Genomic DNA, 18,695 nt, shown 5'->3' with positions numbered 1-18,695 from the left:
CATTTAATCAGTGCTATAAATGAGGTACAGGGTACAGTGGTGAATGGAGGAATGAATACATTGAATAAGTATTTACCAAAATAAGTACCTCCCTTTCTCCATGTGAGACACCCTGGGGTGACAAGCTCTAGGGATCCAGGGGGAATGAAAACAGGACACTGCCCCTGAGCTCCTTGAACTTACCGTCCAGGAAGGAGCAAGGAACTCCAACAACTGCCATCAAGGTGGGACTGAACTCTCAAACTTGTATCATGTTACAAAATCAGGGCTATCAACGTGGAAATTTTGCTGTTAATATTTCAAAACATATAGTAATTGCTTTATTTTAAAAGGACTTTAACGGCTTCCTTGAGAAAATGTAAATGAGCACTTTGTACATTACATTTTTAGACTTTCTTTTGCTGGCATAACAGCAAGAATTCAAGTGAAATGAGTAGATAGAAGAGTATTCCTGGTGAGAAAAATTTCCTGTTCCTTTATATTATAATATTGATACAGATTGAGTATCACTTATCTGAAATGCTTGGGACCAGAAGTGTTTGGGATTTTGAATTTTTTCAGATTTTGGAATACTTGCATTATATCAGTTGAGCATCCCAAATCCAAAAAATCCAAAAATGCTCCAATGAGCATTTCCTTCAAGTGTCATGTTGGCACTCAAAAAGTTTCAGGTTTGGGGGAATTTTAGATTTTAAATTTTCAGATTTTCAGATACTCAACCTGTAAACGCAACTTTTTCTTTCTCTCCTGTTAAACCAAATCATCTCAATACTAGAACATATATCTTATCATATTTGCCTTTTTCTGAATTTCATAATTAACACATATATGTTGAAGGCTTCAAATGTTCAATCTGCAACCAATGTTAAATCCAACATGAACTTTCATTTGCTGACTTGACAAAGGGGTTTATAATCCTGCTTGGAGAGAGAGATTCATACATCATTGAAAACTTAACTGTTTTTCTTCTTGAAATCGTGATCCTCACCATGGTCACTCTATGTGAGTTGATTTGGGCTTCCTCACGGTGGTATACAGAAGGGGGTATTCCATATATGGGTATACAGAAGTTCCCAGGTCAAGAAGAAGTTATTCCACTTTAGAGAAAGCAACAGTCAGGTTGGTGTGATCGAAACAGACTGATTCATATTAAACACTGGGTTCAATTGTCTTGCAGGTTCTTCATTCCTTTACTGATGCCATCTTTGATGAGTGGATGAAAAGATTTAATCCTCCTGCAGATGCTTGGCCTCAGGAGCTGGCCCCTATTGGTCACAATCGGATGTACAACATGGTTCCTTTCTTCCCTCCAGTGACTAATGAAGAACTCTTTTTAACCGCAGACCAACTTGGCTACAGCTATGCCATTGATCTGCCAGGTAACTTAACACAACTTCCAAATGGGTGATTCATTCATCTTCTACAGGAACTACCTTCCTTCCTTTCTTTTCTTTTCTTTTCTTTTCTTTTCTTTTCTTTTCTTTTCTTTTCTTTTCTTTTCTTTTCTTTTCTTTTCTTTTCTTTTCTTTCTTTTCTTTCTTTCTTTCTTTCTTTCTTTCTTTCTTTCTTTCTTTCTTTCTTTCTTTCTTTCTTTCTTTCTTTCTTTCTTCTTTCTTTCTTTCTATGTAAACCAAGACCTTTAACTGAAGCTTTCAGGTCTAGTTAAGTTTATTGACCATTTTTCTAGCATATATGTATTTAGCAAAAGGAGCCTTTAAACTACCAATTAAACATCAGAAAAGGACTAATGAGCTGACTCTTGTTTTAGAAAACTGAAAGTTGTAAATAGATCTTATTAAATGAACTATCTACTTCTACACCTGACTTGACAATTCTCTCTGAATTAATTGGATTAATAAAAAACCTCCCTATGGTTCTTTGAAATTTCGAACCAATGAAGTAAAAATGAACTAGCCACACTGTATAGGGACTAGCTGGATTTAGAGATTATTTCTTGAGGGCAGGGCTGGGATTAGGGTGAGGAAAGTACAGCATTTGCCTTGAGCACAAAATTCAAGGGGAGGCCAGAAAACTCAGTAATCAAGGTAAGTAATAATATAATACAAAATTTTGGAAAATCAAAGTTAATGCAAAAAATTAACAATGACTAATACGCCATCAAAATTTTAAAGGCAGACTTTTGTTTGTTTTGCACACCCACATCATCTTATAACTGAATCAGTCATTTCCAATTTAGCCTATATCACCCCTGATGGATAGGTTCATGAGGGTTGACATTGATTGGTCTACCAACAGATTGGGTTACATGGGACTCTATGTGTATGTTTCATTAGTTACTGTTTTTAAAGTCATGTTTGAAGATTGTAGATTTCTTATTAACTTTTCCCAGTTGGTTCAACATATGGGAGGATATTTTGATAAGTATATACAGGGCACATGTTTTTCTTTTTGGCCCAGACCCCAATATGGCTCCACACACCATTTAAAGAATCTTAGGAGCCTGGCAACATACTGAGACCTGTTCTACTAAAATTCAAAAAACATTAGCTGGGCTTGGTGGTGCATGCCTGTAGTCTCAGCTACTCGTGAGGCTGAGATGGGAGAATTGCTTGAGCCCAGGATGTAGCGGCTACACTGAGCCCTGTTTTTGCTGCTGCACTCCACTCTGGCCAACAGAATGAGACCCTGTTTCAAAAAAAAAAAAAAAACCTTAATCAAGAAGCTGAAAAATCACACAGCCTATTTACCCAAAGTCTCAGCCTAGAAAGCAATCAAAATGATTTCAGAGCTCAGTCTTTCTCTCTTTGAGCTGAGTCTTTCAAGCCTGGCTGTAGTGGGACCCTTGGGCAGAGGACGATCTCAAATTAAGTTCAGATTTATGAAAGAGCCTAGGTACAGAGGGCCTTAGATGCCAGGCAGAAACCCCAAAAAGATACCACCTCATACCCATTGGGATGACTGCTGTCAAAAAAATAGAAAATAGTAAATATTGCTGAGGCTGTAGAGAAATTGGAATCCTTGTGCATTGCTGGTGGGAATGTAAAATGGTGCAACCACTATGGAAAACAGTATGGTGATTCCTCAAAAAAATGGAACAAAGAATTACCATGTGACCCAGCAATTACACTTCCGGGTATACCTAAAAGAACTGAAAGCAAGATCTAGCAGAGATATTTGCACATCCATGTTCACAGCAGCATTATTTACAATAGCCAAAAGGTAGAAGCAACCCAAGTGTCCGTCAGTGGATGAATGAATAAACAAAATGTGGTACATACATACAATGGAATATTATTCAGCCTCAAAAAGGAAGGAGATTCTGATACATGCCACAACATGGATGAACCTTGAGGACATTAAGCTAAGTTTAATAAGCCAGACATAAAAACAAATATTGCATGACTCCACTTACATGAGACTATGAGATAGTCAAATTCATAGAGACCCCTGGTTACCAGGGGTTGGGAGGGGAGAATAGGGAGTTACTGTTTGGTGGGCACAATGTATCAGTTTTGCAAGGTATAAAGGTTCTGAGAATGGATGGTGGTGATGGTCACAGAACAATGTGAATGTACTTAATGCCACTGCACTGCATATTTAAAAATGGTCAAGGTGGTCAAATTTATGTTACGTGTATGTTACCACAATTTCTAAAACATAATTTTTAAAAAAACTAGGCAGAGGATTTGGACAAAAGCAAAAGGCAACCATTTTTTGGTCTTGAACAAAGAAATGCCAGACTCAAAATATCTGTGTTCTAAGAAGATGAAGTTGGCAATAGGTGCTGCTGGGTTGAAACAGGAGGAGACAGATCAAAACCCTCTTGGAGGAATCCCATCAGGACAGGTCAGGACCTCCCATCGGATTGCAGAAAAAGGACTAGAAAGAGAATCTTATATTTAGGTGAGTGTAAGGTATAGAACAAATTCAGAGGAGCTGAATTTAAGAACAGTTGGCCAAGGAGAATATAATTTTTAAGATAAATGACAAATAGGCATATGTATATTAAAAAATGAAATTCAGCCAGGTGCAGTGGCTCACACCTCTAATCCCAGCACTTTGGGAGGCCAAGGCAGGTGGATCACCTGCAGTCAGGAGTTTCAGACCAGCCTGGCCAACGTGGCGAAACCCTGTCTCTACTAAAAATACAAAATTTATCTGAGCATGGTGATGGGTGCCTGTAATCCCAGCTACTTGGGAGGCTGAGGCAGGAGAATCGCTTGAACTCAGGAGGCAGAGGTTGCAGTGAGCCGAGATCATGCCACTGTACTCCAGCCTGGGTGACAGAGCGAGACTCCATCTAAAAAAAAAAAAACCAAAAAATGAAATCCACTAATTTTGTAGAAGAGTGCTTATAAAATATATGAGAGTAGAAGATTGGATTTATCATGTGGGAGATTTACATTTTATTCACAACTATTTGAATGGGTATAAATATCATCTGCTTGGTTATTGAGTGTCTCCTGGTGTAATAGCCAGTCTGATCCCTCTCACAGGTTTATCATTCTATAAAAAAGGTAGAGACAATAGCAGAATTTCTCTTCCCGAGGGTTGTATATTTTGCAGCTCCCCTGATGCCATTTTAGCATGCTCTTTTACAAATGAGTTTCTAACTCAGAAAAGTAGTTACATTCTTCCTTAGAGGGTTTCTTTGGCATAAGCATTTATTGTAACAAATTTTTAAAATGCAATAAGCTGTATTTAAGTAATGGGATGCCAGTTCTGACTTCCCAAGAAAAACAATTGTGGATATGGTAAATGGTGAGAAAGGAGAAGATAAATTTTAGTCTAGCACGAATAGTTTTGCTTTATCAACAAAAAGCAGGCAAAAGTCAAGTACGTTTGCTCTTTTTCTCTTCTGAAAGTATTCAGCTGATGAAAATTCTGATTGTAGAACCTTCTCTTCTGCTTTAGTTTCAGTTGAAGAAACTCCAGGTTGGCCCACAACCCTCTCGGTAGTCATGGGAACACTGGTGGCTTTAGTTGGTCTTTTTGTGCTGCTGGCTTTTCTTCAATATAGAAGACTTCGAAAAGGATATACACCCCTAATGGAGACACATTTAAGCAGCAAGAGATACACGGAAGAAGCCTAGGGTGCTCATGCCTTATCTAAGAGAAGAGGCTGGCCAAGCCACAGTTCTGACCCTGACAATAAAGGAACTAATCCTCACTGTTCCTTCTTGAGTTGAAGATCTTTGACATAGGTTCTTCTCTAGTGATGATGATCTCATTCAGAAGATGCTTAGCTGTAGTTTCCTCTTTGCTTGCTGGTTTAACAAACCCAAGCTAAAGTGCTTGAGGCTACCTCTATCTTCAAATAAAGGTAGACCTGACAATTTGTGATATCTAATTATAACCCCCCATATTGATTAAGCCTCCTCCTTTTCTGAAAGCATTTAAAAAAACAGAAAAATCCCAAAACATTGATCTAGGGGAGTCATTTAAATTTGCAGGTCAGTGCAATGTGAGACCTGGCCAAGACCATGCATCAATCTTTCCTAGCCTCAGTGTCTTTATTGGTAATGGCATGGAGGTGGGAGGTTGTAAGTGCTAGATGAATCTCCAAGATCCCTTTTAGCTATAAACATCTCTGCTTCTAGGCACCCTCCTGATTGTCTTCCTTGGGCTTCTTTTTCTTCTTTTCTCTATCTTTTTCCTCTCCAGCTTAGAAGATGAGAATAAGCCTTGTTTTCTTTACAGGATGGAAAATGACTAAATGAAGGATCAATTCCGCTCTATTGTGTAAATTAGATTTTACGGATTTTACTTAAAATCTGCGGTTTTAAACAGTAAACCTATATTACAGGATTCAATAGCTGAATACACATTGATTCTATAGTAATAAATAGAGAAGATAATAAAATTATAGAGTTTCCTGGTTAGTTGATATACTACTGTAAATCTATTAACAAATACAGAATTACTCTTTCCAAGGAAGGCTGACTGAAGGCCGGTGAGGCTGTAAACCTGAACATGAGACTATTTGACTTGAGTCCCATTACTCTGAGGTCTCTTTGACTGATCCTGAACCAATTTTTTTACTAGGTAGCCTCAGATGAAAAATTTTTCCCACATAATGCACTTGGCTTATTTTTAAGCATTGATGTTAGATTCATTAATGTTGCCGTATACTCACAGTTACTTATGAATGCTGATCAACTAAGTCTTATCATTTGAAAGCAAACCATCTGTACAAAACATGACAATTCAGAATTAAGTGGTTATATTCTGCTATGCAATCATCAGATAATGAGAAATAAAAATGAGGCAATCTTTACTACGATGTTCAGACTTATCATGATGGACCCCACTTCAGAGAAGTTAATGGCTCTTGAGATTTCCAGGCAAATTTCATCTGCTCATATCTGGTTTCTGTGCATCAGGAGTGAGACTGACGTTCTAGGGCGTGGCTTGTCTGTCGAGGCCCCTCTCTGCTGGAATGAATGTCTGTAAAGAATGGGTGTTAAGAGGTCCCTGGAGCTGCCTTCTACATAAGGGGTCCTAGAGGGTGCAAGACTCACCCTAGAGGGTGCAAGTTTACCCCATGCAATAGGACTGCTAAAGCCAGAGAAATGGACAAAGCCCAGTTGAAACTGAATTTGAGTTTGAATCTCATAAAATTACAGGTGCATCTGAGAGCAGGCTCAGTGGTGAAGATCAAGATAGCCCGGAGTCCTTCATGGGGATAAAGCACTGCTTGGGCTTTTTAGCTTCAGCCACATGCATACCTCTCAATTCCTGCCACTAACAATATTGATGGAAAATACAGCACTGTATCTTTCACATGCTCCACTCTGGAAGGTTTATGCTCTGAGCTCAGGATAGTTGGGGAACACATTTTTAAATCTTGGTTTTAAACAAAAAGAGAAATTTATGAAAATGAAGATATAATTGTGCATGGTACATATATTTCTGAAAAGTTATGTATAAATCAATTATGTTAAAAGCACCAGGAGAAGTTACTTTTTATAGGTGAACTATTGTGAATAATTTCGTAAGGCAAATAACCACCTCTAGCTTATCTGTCAGGTATATCAGAATTCTCATATATCATATTCTCACAAGATTTGGTTAAAGCAAGATCTATCTTAGGTAGAAAAAAATAGTAATCGATTATACTTAGCTACTTTTATCTATAGTGTGGGCAACTTTTTACAACTATTATGTTTTATAATGTCTTCCTGAGAGAATTTCCTAATTTTGTAGTTCATATAAGAGAAATACAATTTTCTAGCATTTTCTGACCTTACAATAAATCAATTATGAATGCATTTTAACAAATATTAAGGTAGGATAAACCAACAGAATAAAAAGTTGGTATTTACTTACGTTGAATATCATGCAAATAAACTCAGAAAATGTCACCAAATACTGTGGGCTATATTTCTCAATGATAGGGGGAAGAATTCAACCTTGAAGAAATGACCAGATCACTTTACTGCTTATATCTTTAATATTAGAAAACCTGCATGTATGATTTTAATAGAAATGCTTTTTATAAAGCTAATATTCAGAAATGGGATAAAATGCAATAACATCTTTCCTTTGCGCATTAAATTCTCTTCTAATTCTAAAATTGAGATTTGTATCTTGCTTAGGATTTAACATTGTTAATTATAATACTTTTAATGAGTAGTTTTAATCTCACATTATTAAGAAGTAGAAAACTTACTAAAAAGGAAACTAAAAATAAATGTTGTTTTGCAGATTATTGTTTGTCTTTTGAGGATTATTGTTTTTTAATTTGTGTGCATCAATTCCCGTCTTTTGGGCACTCAACATGTATATTGAAATATATATACATGTAAAATATAATAACAACCTCAGTCTGAAAAATAATCTCTTAAACCGATATGCTATTTTCTGGTGAGTTTCCAAACAATTGCTGTTTTCTGAATCTGTATTGAACAGGTGGGAAAAGGAGAGCCAGCCTTTCCTCAGGTGAAGTTACTTTTGATATCCCCACAGTCTAATGACTAATCCTGGGGCAGAAGCAGGCGGCTACTTCAAGTGACCAACCAGGGAAGAGAGGTCCTGCAGCAGCTAACTTGGTGATCCCCCAGATAAGCCTTCGAGATGGGTCAATTTGTTGGAGACCCCCAGAAGAAGAAAGTTAGAAGCAATGTGGTAATGGTTACGTGAGGTTTGCTTCCACATCTAGACTTGAAGTTAAAGGTCAGGTTGTACACCCCTCTGTACAGCTACACAGTCATTATATCAAAGCACCTTGCCTTAAGTACTCAGAGAATGTTGGTGGTTGATATACGTGCATAAATGAACCAATTCACCCCTAGTAGGAGGTAATTACTTTCTCTAATGCAATGGCAAAAATCTAAGGTTGAAGCTCTTCCTATTTCTATAGTGCCTTACTTATCCTGAGTACTTTATAAATATTCTTTGAATGAATAAGTGAATGAATAAACTAATCTCAAAGTAGAATGTTTCATTCAGAGCTTCTGACATCTGTTTTAAGATGTACTGGATAAAACAGAAGATCCCTGCCATGAAGTTACCATACAACCTATCCTTCAGATTTTGAATTGCACATATGCTAGATAGAATTATACTCTATGCAACCTAACACAAGGAGACACTCTTCAGGTGTATTTGCTTTCTAGATGTATCTTCTTCCTACTATTGGTAGGCCTTAATTCTACCATTTTTAGGGACTAGGATAGGAAGTTAAGATTTCCACCCACGTCTCCTCTAAGTCCTCACACATGCCATTTTAGGATCCTCCACTGTCTGATATCCTAAAAGCTTTGTTTCAGTGGAAGGAGTTAGTGGGCAAATTATTTAGTCGGGCAAACCAATGCCTCTCTCACACTGATGGACTCAAGCAGCAATTGCTTTAGAAACTCTCCAAAGATGACAATACTTTGACTTTAGTCATAACAGCAGTTCAAGCTGAAAAAAACCCTTATGCATTTAATTCTGCTTTGGCAGGTCATTAAATGAAATCTTGAAAACCATACACAAGAATATTATGAACTAGAAAAGGTTTTCTAAAACAAAACAAAGTTACTTGCATGCTCTGTATAATTTTCACCACAGCTGCATGTTTGATAGAAACCATTGACCCACTTATGTTATTTGTCCCATCAACTTTAGTCAGACTTCTTTAATATGACTGAATTTGGTCATTCTGTTAGCCATTTTCTGTTCTTTTGGCATTTTACGAACAAACTAAAACTATCACAGCGTCTCCCAAGTATAATTGTACTGGTTGTAAATAATGCTAAGTAGAGATGCTTGAGCTTGGCCTTCTTTATTAAAACAACAGATTTCACTGCCGGAGTTATGCACCCTGATTATTCCTTCACTTTGTGTGTTATTGAGGGTTTCTGAATTTGCAATTAGCCCAATGACCGATCTTGATTACCAGGGGAGTGGAATTAGGCTTACAATAAAGCAAAACCTGCCCTCTTGTGTTTTATTAGAAAATTGCACAATGTAGTAAAGTTCTTAAAGATATTTTCCTCTTCCGTGGTTGATTGCCTACCCAGAGTGGAAAAAAAGGCTGGAAAATTTGCCATGAATTCAGAAATCAGAACAGATAAAGCACAATATTTAGAAAGAAACAGTTTCCTACATGGCCTCTCACGATTCCCCGTTTAATCTATTTTGAAATGTTAAATGTTTACCAGTAAGCCAGAAGACTATACTGTCAGGGATCATTTCTGTAGGTTGTTACCAGTAAGCCAGAAAAGTTTAGAGGAACATTTCAGGCCACTGGGCAAAAACGCTTTTAGGCTTGGCAAACACACACAGAATATAATTTAGTTAAATATTATTTATATGATCACATTGCAGCTGGAAATTGGGGAAACTTATTTTTTCTATTAAAAACCGTCATCAACAAGAAAAATTTGGGAAAAGTTTTTTAAAACAAATGTTGGATCAATGTATTAAAACTATATATAAATATTTGAACTCAGGTGTGGGTGTGAGCAGTGTCTGAAGATGTCCTTTAGTGTGGAAAATTCGCTTTTCAAAACTGGGAGCCCATGGTGGCTTTATATTAAGTGATTGATAAACTCAAACGATAAAGAAAACATGGCCTCTTTCTAGTTTTTATAAACCTTTCCCCTCTAGGGAAATATACAGGTAAAGATTAAAGAGAAACACCTGCACATGTAATTTATTTGCTTATTCTGGCTAGTTTTGTTTGTCAGAAAATTGGGGCTTCGATTTTCCAGCTATGTCTACCTGCTATTCTTTTCCGGTGGTTCTCTCTGGAAGATTACAGACCTGGTGATAGTCATTGTTTTTATGGAGAGAAAGGAAAGGGAAAAACATAAGTGAAGAAACTGAAGAGTTTGATTTGAAACACATCAAATGCTGACAGAAGATGCAGTCTTTCCTTGAGAAGAACCATTCGCTTATTCCCTATTGATACACTATATAGCATACTTTGCTGAAGACCTATTTTCCAATGCAGCAAATGTATTATTATTTTAAATTATTATTATTATTATTTTTTGAGACGGAGTCTCACTCTGTTGCCCAGGCTGGAGTGCAGTGGCGAGATCTTGACTCACTGCAACCTCTGCCTCCCAGGTTCAAGCAATTCTCCAGCCTCAGCCTCCTGAGTAGCTGGGACTACAGGTGCACACCAGCATGCCATGCTAATTTTTGTACTTTAAGTAGAGATGGGGTTTTGCCATGTTGGCCAGGCTGGTCTCCAACTCCCGACCTCTGGTGATCCACTTGCCTGGACCTCCCAAAGTGCTGGAAATATAGGTGTGAGCCACCGTGTCCCCACCCCATATTATTATTTAATACTACTACTTAAGGTTTCATTTCCAGTATTTTTGTTTTTTCAAATAGCAAAATTTGTCTTGATTATTGCCACTAATCAGTTTTTCCTTCCTAAAATTATTTTTGTATTTTGAGTCTTGCATTTCATATCAAGGTGTGCACAGCAGAAACATGTATGTGTTGGTGCTTTAAGTCATTAGGCTCATTTGTATGAGCAAATGACTGGTCTTGAAAACAGAAACGTAATCTCTATAATAATCCGTGCATTTAGCTATTTCTTCTTTTTCTCTTCCACCGTGGCAAGCACACAACTTTCAGGCTTTCCTAGCTTGAAGTCTGATTTGAGCTGCCCATTTTCTTTTCATTTTAGGCATTTTACAATTCCGAGACGTGTAGCATTTTTATAAACTCAAGGTCATTTTCTTTCTTTCTGTGCATATCTCTCCTCACTGATGTCCTCTTATCAAGATGCAGGCTTCTTTGTGTTTTTAACATTTTTACTTGAGATATTTCCAACTCTTTGATTCCGTGCTGACTCTAAATCGTTTGCTGTCAGCTACACTTAGTGCAGATCTGGTGCGTCTCGGCTGCCGCTCAGTCCGCTGAGCTCTTGACAGCATTATCAGTCCTCTCCAACAATCAGAGGGCTCTTGCAACCCAGTAACATGCAAATTTATTCTTTATCTGCTTCAGTCTGTCACAGCGCACATTTTGCAGCTTAGCTGCGCAAAAGCAGGCGTGAAAAAAATCATTCTGAAGTTGACGCTGGGAGTAATGGGTGTAAATTCATTGTTTTTAAGCAACAGCTACTCACAACATGCAATTACAGTGAACTCACCTTGCAACTAGGTGGCTGCCTTGGAGCTGGTTTCCCCTTGCTGGAGAGATGATGCAATTGAGCGGCTTTTATCACAGGGCAATCCGCTCACCCTTGTTGTACTTGTCAGCAGGTAACCCCTCTGCTGCTCTCTGGGTTTGCCCAGGCTTCTGGGTGTGTGCTTAACTGTACACAGTCCCAGGAGAAAACAAATCCTCTTCTAGGTGTGGCAGCTCCTTCCCTGTTTATGTCTGTCAGCTTCCCCAACTAGAACTTGTTCCTTTCCAATGAACACTAAGAATGCCACCAGGAAATATTAATATCAAAAAGCCCACTATATTTTTTTCTACTTGAACCACCAATAAGTGACTTGACCTCCCTGTAGGAAATCTCTGGAAGTCTAAGATAAGGGTTCTTGGCTCCCATGAATAACGTGGTCTTTCCTGAGCCCAGTGGCAAGTTAGTTTCAATACACTCCGGCGTAATTGTAATTTTCTCTGTAGAAGCGAGCGCTGAGTCTGTGGTCAGGGAGGGTTCTCAAGGGATATTTTCAATGGCAAAGGGGCACTTTGGGAATAAAATATGAACTTCCAGCCGATGTGGAAGTGAAACATGTTAGGAGAGAGTTTTTTCTTTTTCCTTTTCATTTATTTCTTTTTTTCATGGTAAGAGAAATGTAACATAAAATTTGCCATCTGAACCTTTTTAAAGTGTACAATTGAGTGGCATTCAGCACGTTTACAATATTGTACAACCGTTACCACCATGTTTCCAGAACTTTTTCATCAACCCAAATAGAACTCTGTACTGTTAAAAGAAAACTTCAGACAAATTAAATTTGATGGAATTTAATTGAGCGAAAAGAAGAATTAACCATTCGTGAATCGGGCAGCTGGAATTGGCCAACACTCAGCTATTGTTACAGGCTGCATACTCCTAAGTTAGGTTTTCAATCTCGTCTTCCTGTTAAGCTAGGTTAGGTTTGCCCACAAGGACTCAAGTATAGAAGTATGCAGTCCTTCTCAGGCCATATTTAGTTCGCTTTAACAGTACCCATTAAATGGTAACTCCCTCCCCTGCCTCCTCCCACCAGCCTCTGGCAACCTCCAACAAGGCTTTGGGAAGTTCCTTCCATCTCCATCCTGAGACCCTCAGCTCCGTGATTTGGATGGGAATCTAACTGTCGTAAACAAATTACTCTATTCCAGACCCTTGGCCGTGGTGTCTCAGCCATGAATGTGAAACCGAAAGCCAAATAATGGAAAGGCACTTTTGCTGAGGGTTCTGAGAAATGAGGCCCAAACACCAGGTCTCACCCCTGAGTCACATGATGTGAAGATGTGAGTGCTGGAAATGTAGCAGCCATCTTACCTGCTAGAGGGTTTATAGTGGCCACTTTTTTTTAAAACTTTAATTTAATTTAGAAGTGGCCACTTAAAAAAATGAATTTAGAGCAGTTTGAGTTGGGGGTTTCTCTTACAAGATAAATAATCTTAACTAATGAACTCATCTTCAGGGAATTTAAAAAGAAAAATGAGGAAACAGAAGCATTGGCTTGCTTGCTTATTTATTTATTTGTAGATATTATATTCCATGTTTTTAAGTGAGTAAAAAAAATTTTTTTCTTTGTTCTTTACAGATTGCAAGAAATGGAGTGATGTAGCAATTCATAGTGAAGGATGCCAGCAATATACAGAAACAGGAGCATGTAGTGGTTCAGCATGGCCTCTGGAGGCAGACAGAGAACGGGCATTTAAATTCTAGCTCAATCATTTATTTAGCATGTAATTTTTCTTTAACTTGTATTTTCTAACTGCTCTGGACTTTAGTTTCCCTGTCTGCAGAAGGATGTTTTGCCCCTCTTGTTCCATTTACACACACACAGAGGCTGTTGTTAGAATGGATTGAGTTAATCTATGTAACTTCTTCAGAACAGTGCCTGTCATTAGATGGGGTGGTTTAAACAACGGAAATGTATTTCTCACAGTTTGGAGGCTGGAAATCCAAGATCAAGGTGTTGGTAGGGTTGGTTTCTCCTGAGGCCTTTCTTCTTAGCTTACAGGTAGTCATGCTTTTGTTGCCTCTTCAGTCTTTCCTCTGTGCATCTGCACATGCCTGGGGTCTTTCTGTGTGTCCAGCTTTCCTCTTCTCATAAGGGCACTGGCCAGGTTGGATTAGGACCCATCCTAACAGCCTCATTTTAACTTTCTCGTCTCTTTGAAGGTCCTGGCTCCAAATATGGTTCCTTTCTGAGGTACCGGGGGTTGGGACTTTAACATATGAATTTTGGGATTCAGCTTGAAACAGAAGTTGCTCAATAATATTTAGGTTTTTTTTGAAGTTTTAAATCTGGGGTTACACATGCTTGTTTGTTACATGAATATTACATGTGTAATGGTGAGGACTGGGCTTCTGGTGTACTCGTCACCCAAATATTGAACATTGTACCCAATGGGTAACTTTTCAACCCTCCCTTCCCTTCCACTCTCCCTGCTTTTGGGTTCCCAGTATCTGTTATCTCCTTCTTCATGTCCATGTCTGCCCATTGTTTAGCTTCCACTTATAAGTGAGAATATATGATATTTGATCTTCTGCTTCTGAGTTCACTTAGAATAGTAGTCTCCAGTTCCACCCATGTTGCTGCAAAGGACATGCTTCATTGTTTTTTTATGGCTGCATAGTATTCCATGGTGTGTATGTACCACCTTTTCTTTTTTTTTTTTTTTCGAGACAGAGTCTTGCTCTGTCACCCAGGCTGGAGTGCAGTGGTGCAATCTCGGCTCACTGCAAGCTCCGCCTCCTGGGTTCACGCCATTCTCCTGCCTCAGCCTCCCGAGTAGCTGGGACTACAGGTGCCCGCCACCACGCCCGGCTAATTTGTTGTTGTTGTATTTTTAGTAGAGACGGGGTTTCACCGTGGTAGCCAGGATGGTCTTGATCTCCTGACCTTGTGATCTGCCTGCCTCAGCCTCCCAAAATGCTGGGATTACTGGTGTGAGCCACCGCACCTGGCCATGTACCACCTTTTCTTTATCCAACCCACCACTGGTGGACACTTAGTTAGTTCCATGACTTTGCTATTGTGAATAGTGCTGTGATAACCATCTGAGTGCAGGTGTCTTTTTTATAGGCTTTCTTTTCCTTTGGATAGATGCCGAGTAGTGAGATTGCTGGGTTGAATAGTAGTTCTATTTTTAATTCTTTGAGATATTCTCATACTCTATGTTTTCCATAGAGGCTGAACTAATTTACATTTCCACCGGCAGCGTAGAAGCGTTCTCTTTTCTCCACATCCAAGCCAACATCGTTGTTGTGTGGCTTTTTAATAATGGCCATTCTGCTGTAGTCCCAGCACTTTGGGAGGCCAAGGCAGGCAGATCACTTGAGGCCAGGAGTTCAAGAACAGCCTGGCCAACATGGTGAAACCCCTTTTCTACTAAAAAAAAAAAAAAAAAAAAAAAAAAAAAAAAAAAAAAAAAATTAGCTGGTTGTGGTTGGGGGCACCTGTAAAACCAGCTACTCAGGAGGCTGAGGGAGGAGAATTGCTTGAACCTGGGAGGTAGAGGTTGTGGTGAGCTGATATTGCACCACTGCACTCTGCCCCGGGTGATAGAGCGAGACTCCATCTCGAATATATATATATATATGTCCATTCTGATTAGTGTAAGGTGATATCTTAGTATGGTTTTAATTTGCATTTCTCTAATGATTAGTAATGTTGAGCATTTTTTCATGTGTTTGTTGGCTTGTTGGCTACTTGAATTTCTTCTTTTGTAAATGTTGTTATTATTTGTAAAATCTTTTGGAATACCTGGTAGGTAAATCCAGTGCAGCAGGTTAAATTTCATGAATCAAGACAAGAACTCCTGGCTTCAGAACTCAAATATAGGCTCTTCGGAGTATGTAAAGATATTTGAAAAGCTAAGTGGGTCTTAGCTCTGTAAGCTCATTGCTCTTTCATTCATGGCAGAAGAACCTGTGTGATTTTTTGGTGCTCAGGTGGCTCACTGAGGTACAGGTGGTTCCAGTTGGCATCAAGATCTCTCACCACTGAGTGAGAAATGAAGAAAAGGAAGAGAGTGGCAGAGAGGGAAGCACTTCAAGGAGATCCAACCATCCTGCTAAGCCCCAAAGGGCACCACTGCCTTTTCCACTTGGTGGAGAGAGAACTGGAATGTAAATGGTGTGTGAAATGTTAAATGTGAGTAAACTTTAAGCAATTGACATGGTGCTTCTGCTTCATTACCAATTTCATTTTTTCTGCTACTGAAGCCAGAGAAAATGTTCCCAGTTTCCAATTCTTTCTAAGAGATGAACAGCTTTAATGGTGGGCTCAGGTTGGACTTACCACAGGCATACTTTGGATAATCAGAGCCTCCCGTTTTTTTGGTTTTGCCTCCTGGGCTTAGCTTTGGAGTGGGAGAGAGGCAGAGGGGTTTGGGTGATCGGGAGGAAAAGAGCTGACTAGCTCCTCACCACTCAATCTGGAGCTTGAGCTATTTACTGCCTTACAAAACAGGCAAGATAAATGAAGAGTCTTCTCTCTGCTCAGCATGTGTCCAAATCCTTGGAGGCTTTGATTTAGAATTTTAACCTTCCACAGGTCATTTATTTGTCTTTGTATATTTTGTTGTCTTTCACACATTTGACTGTTGCAGTATAACATATTCTTCCAGAAATTATGCACTGACACTTTTAGCCTGCCTTACAAATTGCACATTGGGTTTGCTTATATCGTTGAACCAATGAAAATTGTGAGCTATGATGTGCTGGGTGTCACCTGTCAGGTAACAGCTCAGTTTCAACAGAATTGTTAAGTTTTTCTCTCCTGCAGTATTTGTGCACCTATTTGAATATTTAATTTAATGTTTACCCCTTAATATTTTAGAAAAGTGAATGCCAAATGAAGCAAAAAAAAAAAAAAACCAAAAAACAAAAAGAGAGAGGGAAGGATTAATACTAATGACAAATTTCACAAATAACACACGTGAGACAAGGATGGAAACCAAGTAGGGGTAGATTTAACTTCATTGGAATGCAAGGTGGTCATCTATGGATTTAATTGTGAAGAAAAAGAATAGAAAGAAATGCAAAGTCCTAAAAATATATCCTCAGAAATTACATCAAAATGGTGAAGTGTAATTAGGAATTTTTGTAAATATTTTAAACTCTCTGGAAATACATATTTATTGTTGAATATTTATTTCCAACTTCTTTGGATATTCACTGTGATTAAAATTAGAATCCGCTGCTCTCAGATACATGCTATTAGGCCAAGGCTAATTTTAACCTGCAATTCTAATCTGAACTATTTTTTTTTCATTAGGCCCTAAAACATAAAAATAATGTCTATTTAAACGAAGGAAATAAGCTATTATACATCTCCCCCTGCCCCCACTGGAGATTATACACTTCCTGAACAAAATTTAAAGAAACAAAGGGCGATAAAATTTGGCTATTTTACCCCTCATCACTGTTACAAATTCAGTACTTAACAAATGAAAATCATATTCCTAACCCTGATTAAAAAGGCTTTGTTTTCCCCCAAAAAGTAACAGGCATGACTGAGATAGTAACCTTGGGGTCCAGATATGATTACATCTCTTTTTTCCAGTTAATTGCTATGTGACCAGCTTGCTATACTAGTGAGAAATCTAGAATATCTTTCTGAGCTTTTCCCTCTTGAATTACTCAAAATTGCCTGAGGCTTATGTAGTCCTCAGTCTGATTTCCACCCCTACGAAGGAAGCACTGGTGATTTATTAATCTCCTCTTGCTGTTATTTCTCATTAGCCCATGGTGTGGATTTTGAAAGCTGGCTGTAAACAGTTCAGCAGGTGATGCTGATCCACTCTATACTGCAACGATCACGCGCCGTTCGCTCATTTGTCTACCGCTGCCTTCTCAGGGGTGCTGGACTTTCCCAGTGTACAAGGTGTGGCCTCCTCTGCTGGCAGCTGTTGAGTTTAACTCTCTCAGTGCCACATTCAGGCCTTTCCCAGGGTACCAGTTTCCCCAGGGTTTGGCGCCTCTTGTTCCTGGACAAACTGATCCCTTTCCTGCAGAGAAAGGGGTGTGTTTTCTCTTTGGGCCCAGGAATTTTTTCCTGTACAAATCTTAGAACTCAAAATGCTTGATTATACTTCTTTTATGGGTCAATGGCATTGCCTGTTCTTATTTCCAAGAGAGGCAAAACAGGATTTTTTTTTTTTTTGAGACAGAATCTAGCTCTGTTGCCCAGGCTGGCGTGCAGTGGCATGATATTGGCTCACTGCAGCCTCTGCCTCCTGGGTTCAAGCGATTCTCCTGCCTCAGTCCCCCAAGTAGCTACAAGTACAAGCACCTACCACTACACCTGGCTAATTTTTGTATTTTTAGTACAGGTGGGGTTTCATTATGTTCGACAGGCTGGTCTTGAACTCTTGACCTCAAGTGATCCACTCGCCTCAGCCTCCCAAAGTGCTGGGATTACAGGCATGAACCACCGCACCCAGCCCCAAACAAGATTTTTCATGGGACCCATCCACTCCCAAAGGGATCCAGGCTCAGGGACTCACCTTCCTTAGGATGCCCCAGCTAATGTTCAGGTATCTTTCTCTTTGGAGCAAAGAAAAAGAAATCAACCCACACAACAAAATAAATTCAGTCTCTAATGGAGCATCTGGTTTTATAAGTCAACCCAAATTTTGGATCCTGAATCTCTTCCATGATCATTATAACCCTCTGAATTCTGTAAATATTGATTATTGACTTTCTAGCAAAATTTCTTTGACTACTCCATGGTTTCTTTTCTGATGGATTATTTACACCATTTTTTCCATCTGTCATTTTCAATTAAAATGAAAATATTCCACAGAGGTAGAAGATGGAGGTAAAGCAGTATCTTTTTTTTGTTCCTAGCTTCTTACTTGCTTTCAAAAAAAATCTTGTTCAACATAAACAGAAGTGATATTAATCACTTAAGATTGTCCCTATATAGACCGTAGGAAATTTTGTGACTCCTTCTGTTCCTGCCTATCCTTTTTCTTTCTCCCAATTTTCTAATCAGAAGGAAATAATTGTTGGTTACAGAAAAGTAAAAGGACACTAACTGTTATTCACTACTGTTATTCACTGTGTTAGTGGGTAATTTAGTTAGTGATCTATAGTTAACCAC

The 18,695-nt window shown here is 38.8% G+C and overlaps 1 protein-coding gene across 2 annotated transcripts in view; it reads left to right on the top strand.

The window, feature by feature from the left end:
* DCT (dopachrome tautomerase) overlaps positions 1 to 7,672 on the top strand; it is a 42,392-nt gene extending 34,720 nt beyond the window's left edge. For both annotated transcript variants that reach the window (XM_003257387.4, XM_003257386.4), the window contains 2 exons: positions 1,178 to 1,379; positions 4,876 to 7,672. In XM_003257387.4, the coding sequence (XP_003257435.2) occupies positions 1,178 to 1,379; positions 4,876 to 5,054 (381 nt within the window). In that variant the 3' untranslated portion in view covers positions 5,055 to 7,672. The remainder of the gene's footprint in view (positions 1 to 1,177; positions 1,380 to 4,875) is intronic.
* Positions 7,673 to 18,695: the final 11,023 nt, after the last annotated feature.

This window comes from Nomascus leucogenys, chromosome 5 (genome assembly GCF_006542625.1).
Source record: "Nomascus leucogenys isolate Asia chromosome 5, Asia_NLE_v1, whole genome shotgun sequence".
NCBI lineage: Eukaryota > Metazoa > Chordata > Mammalia > Primates > Hylobatidae > Nomascus > Nomascus leucogenys.
The sequence above is the reverse complement of the archived record's forward strand: the minus strand, read 5'-3'. Positions and strand labels throughout refer to the sequence as shown.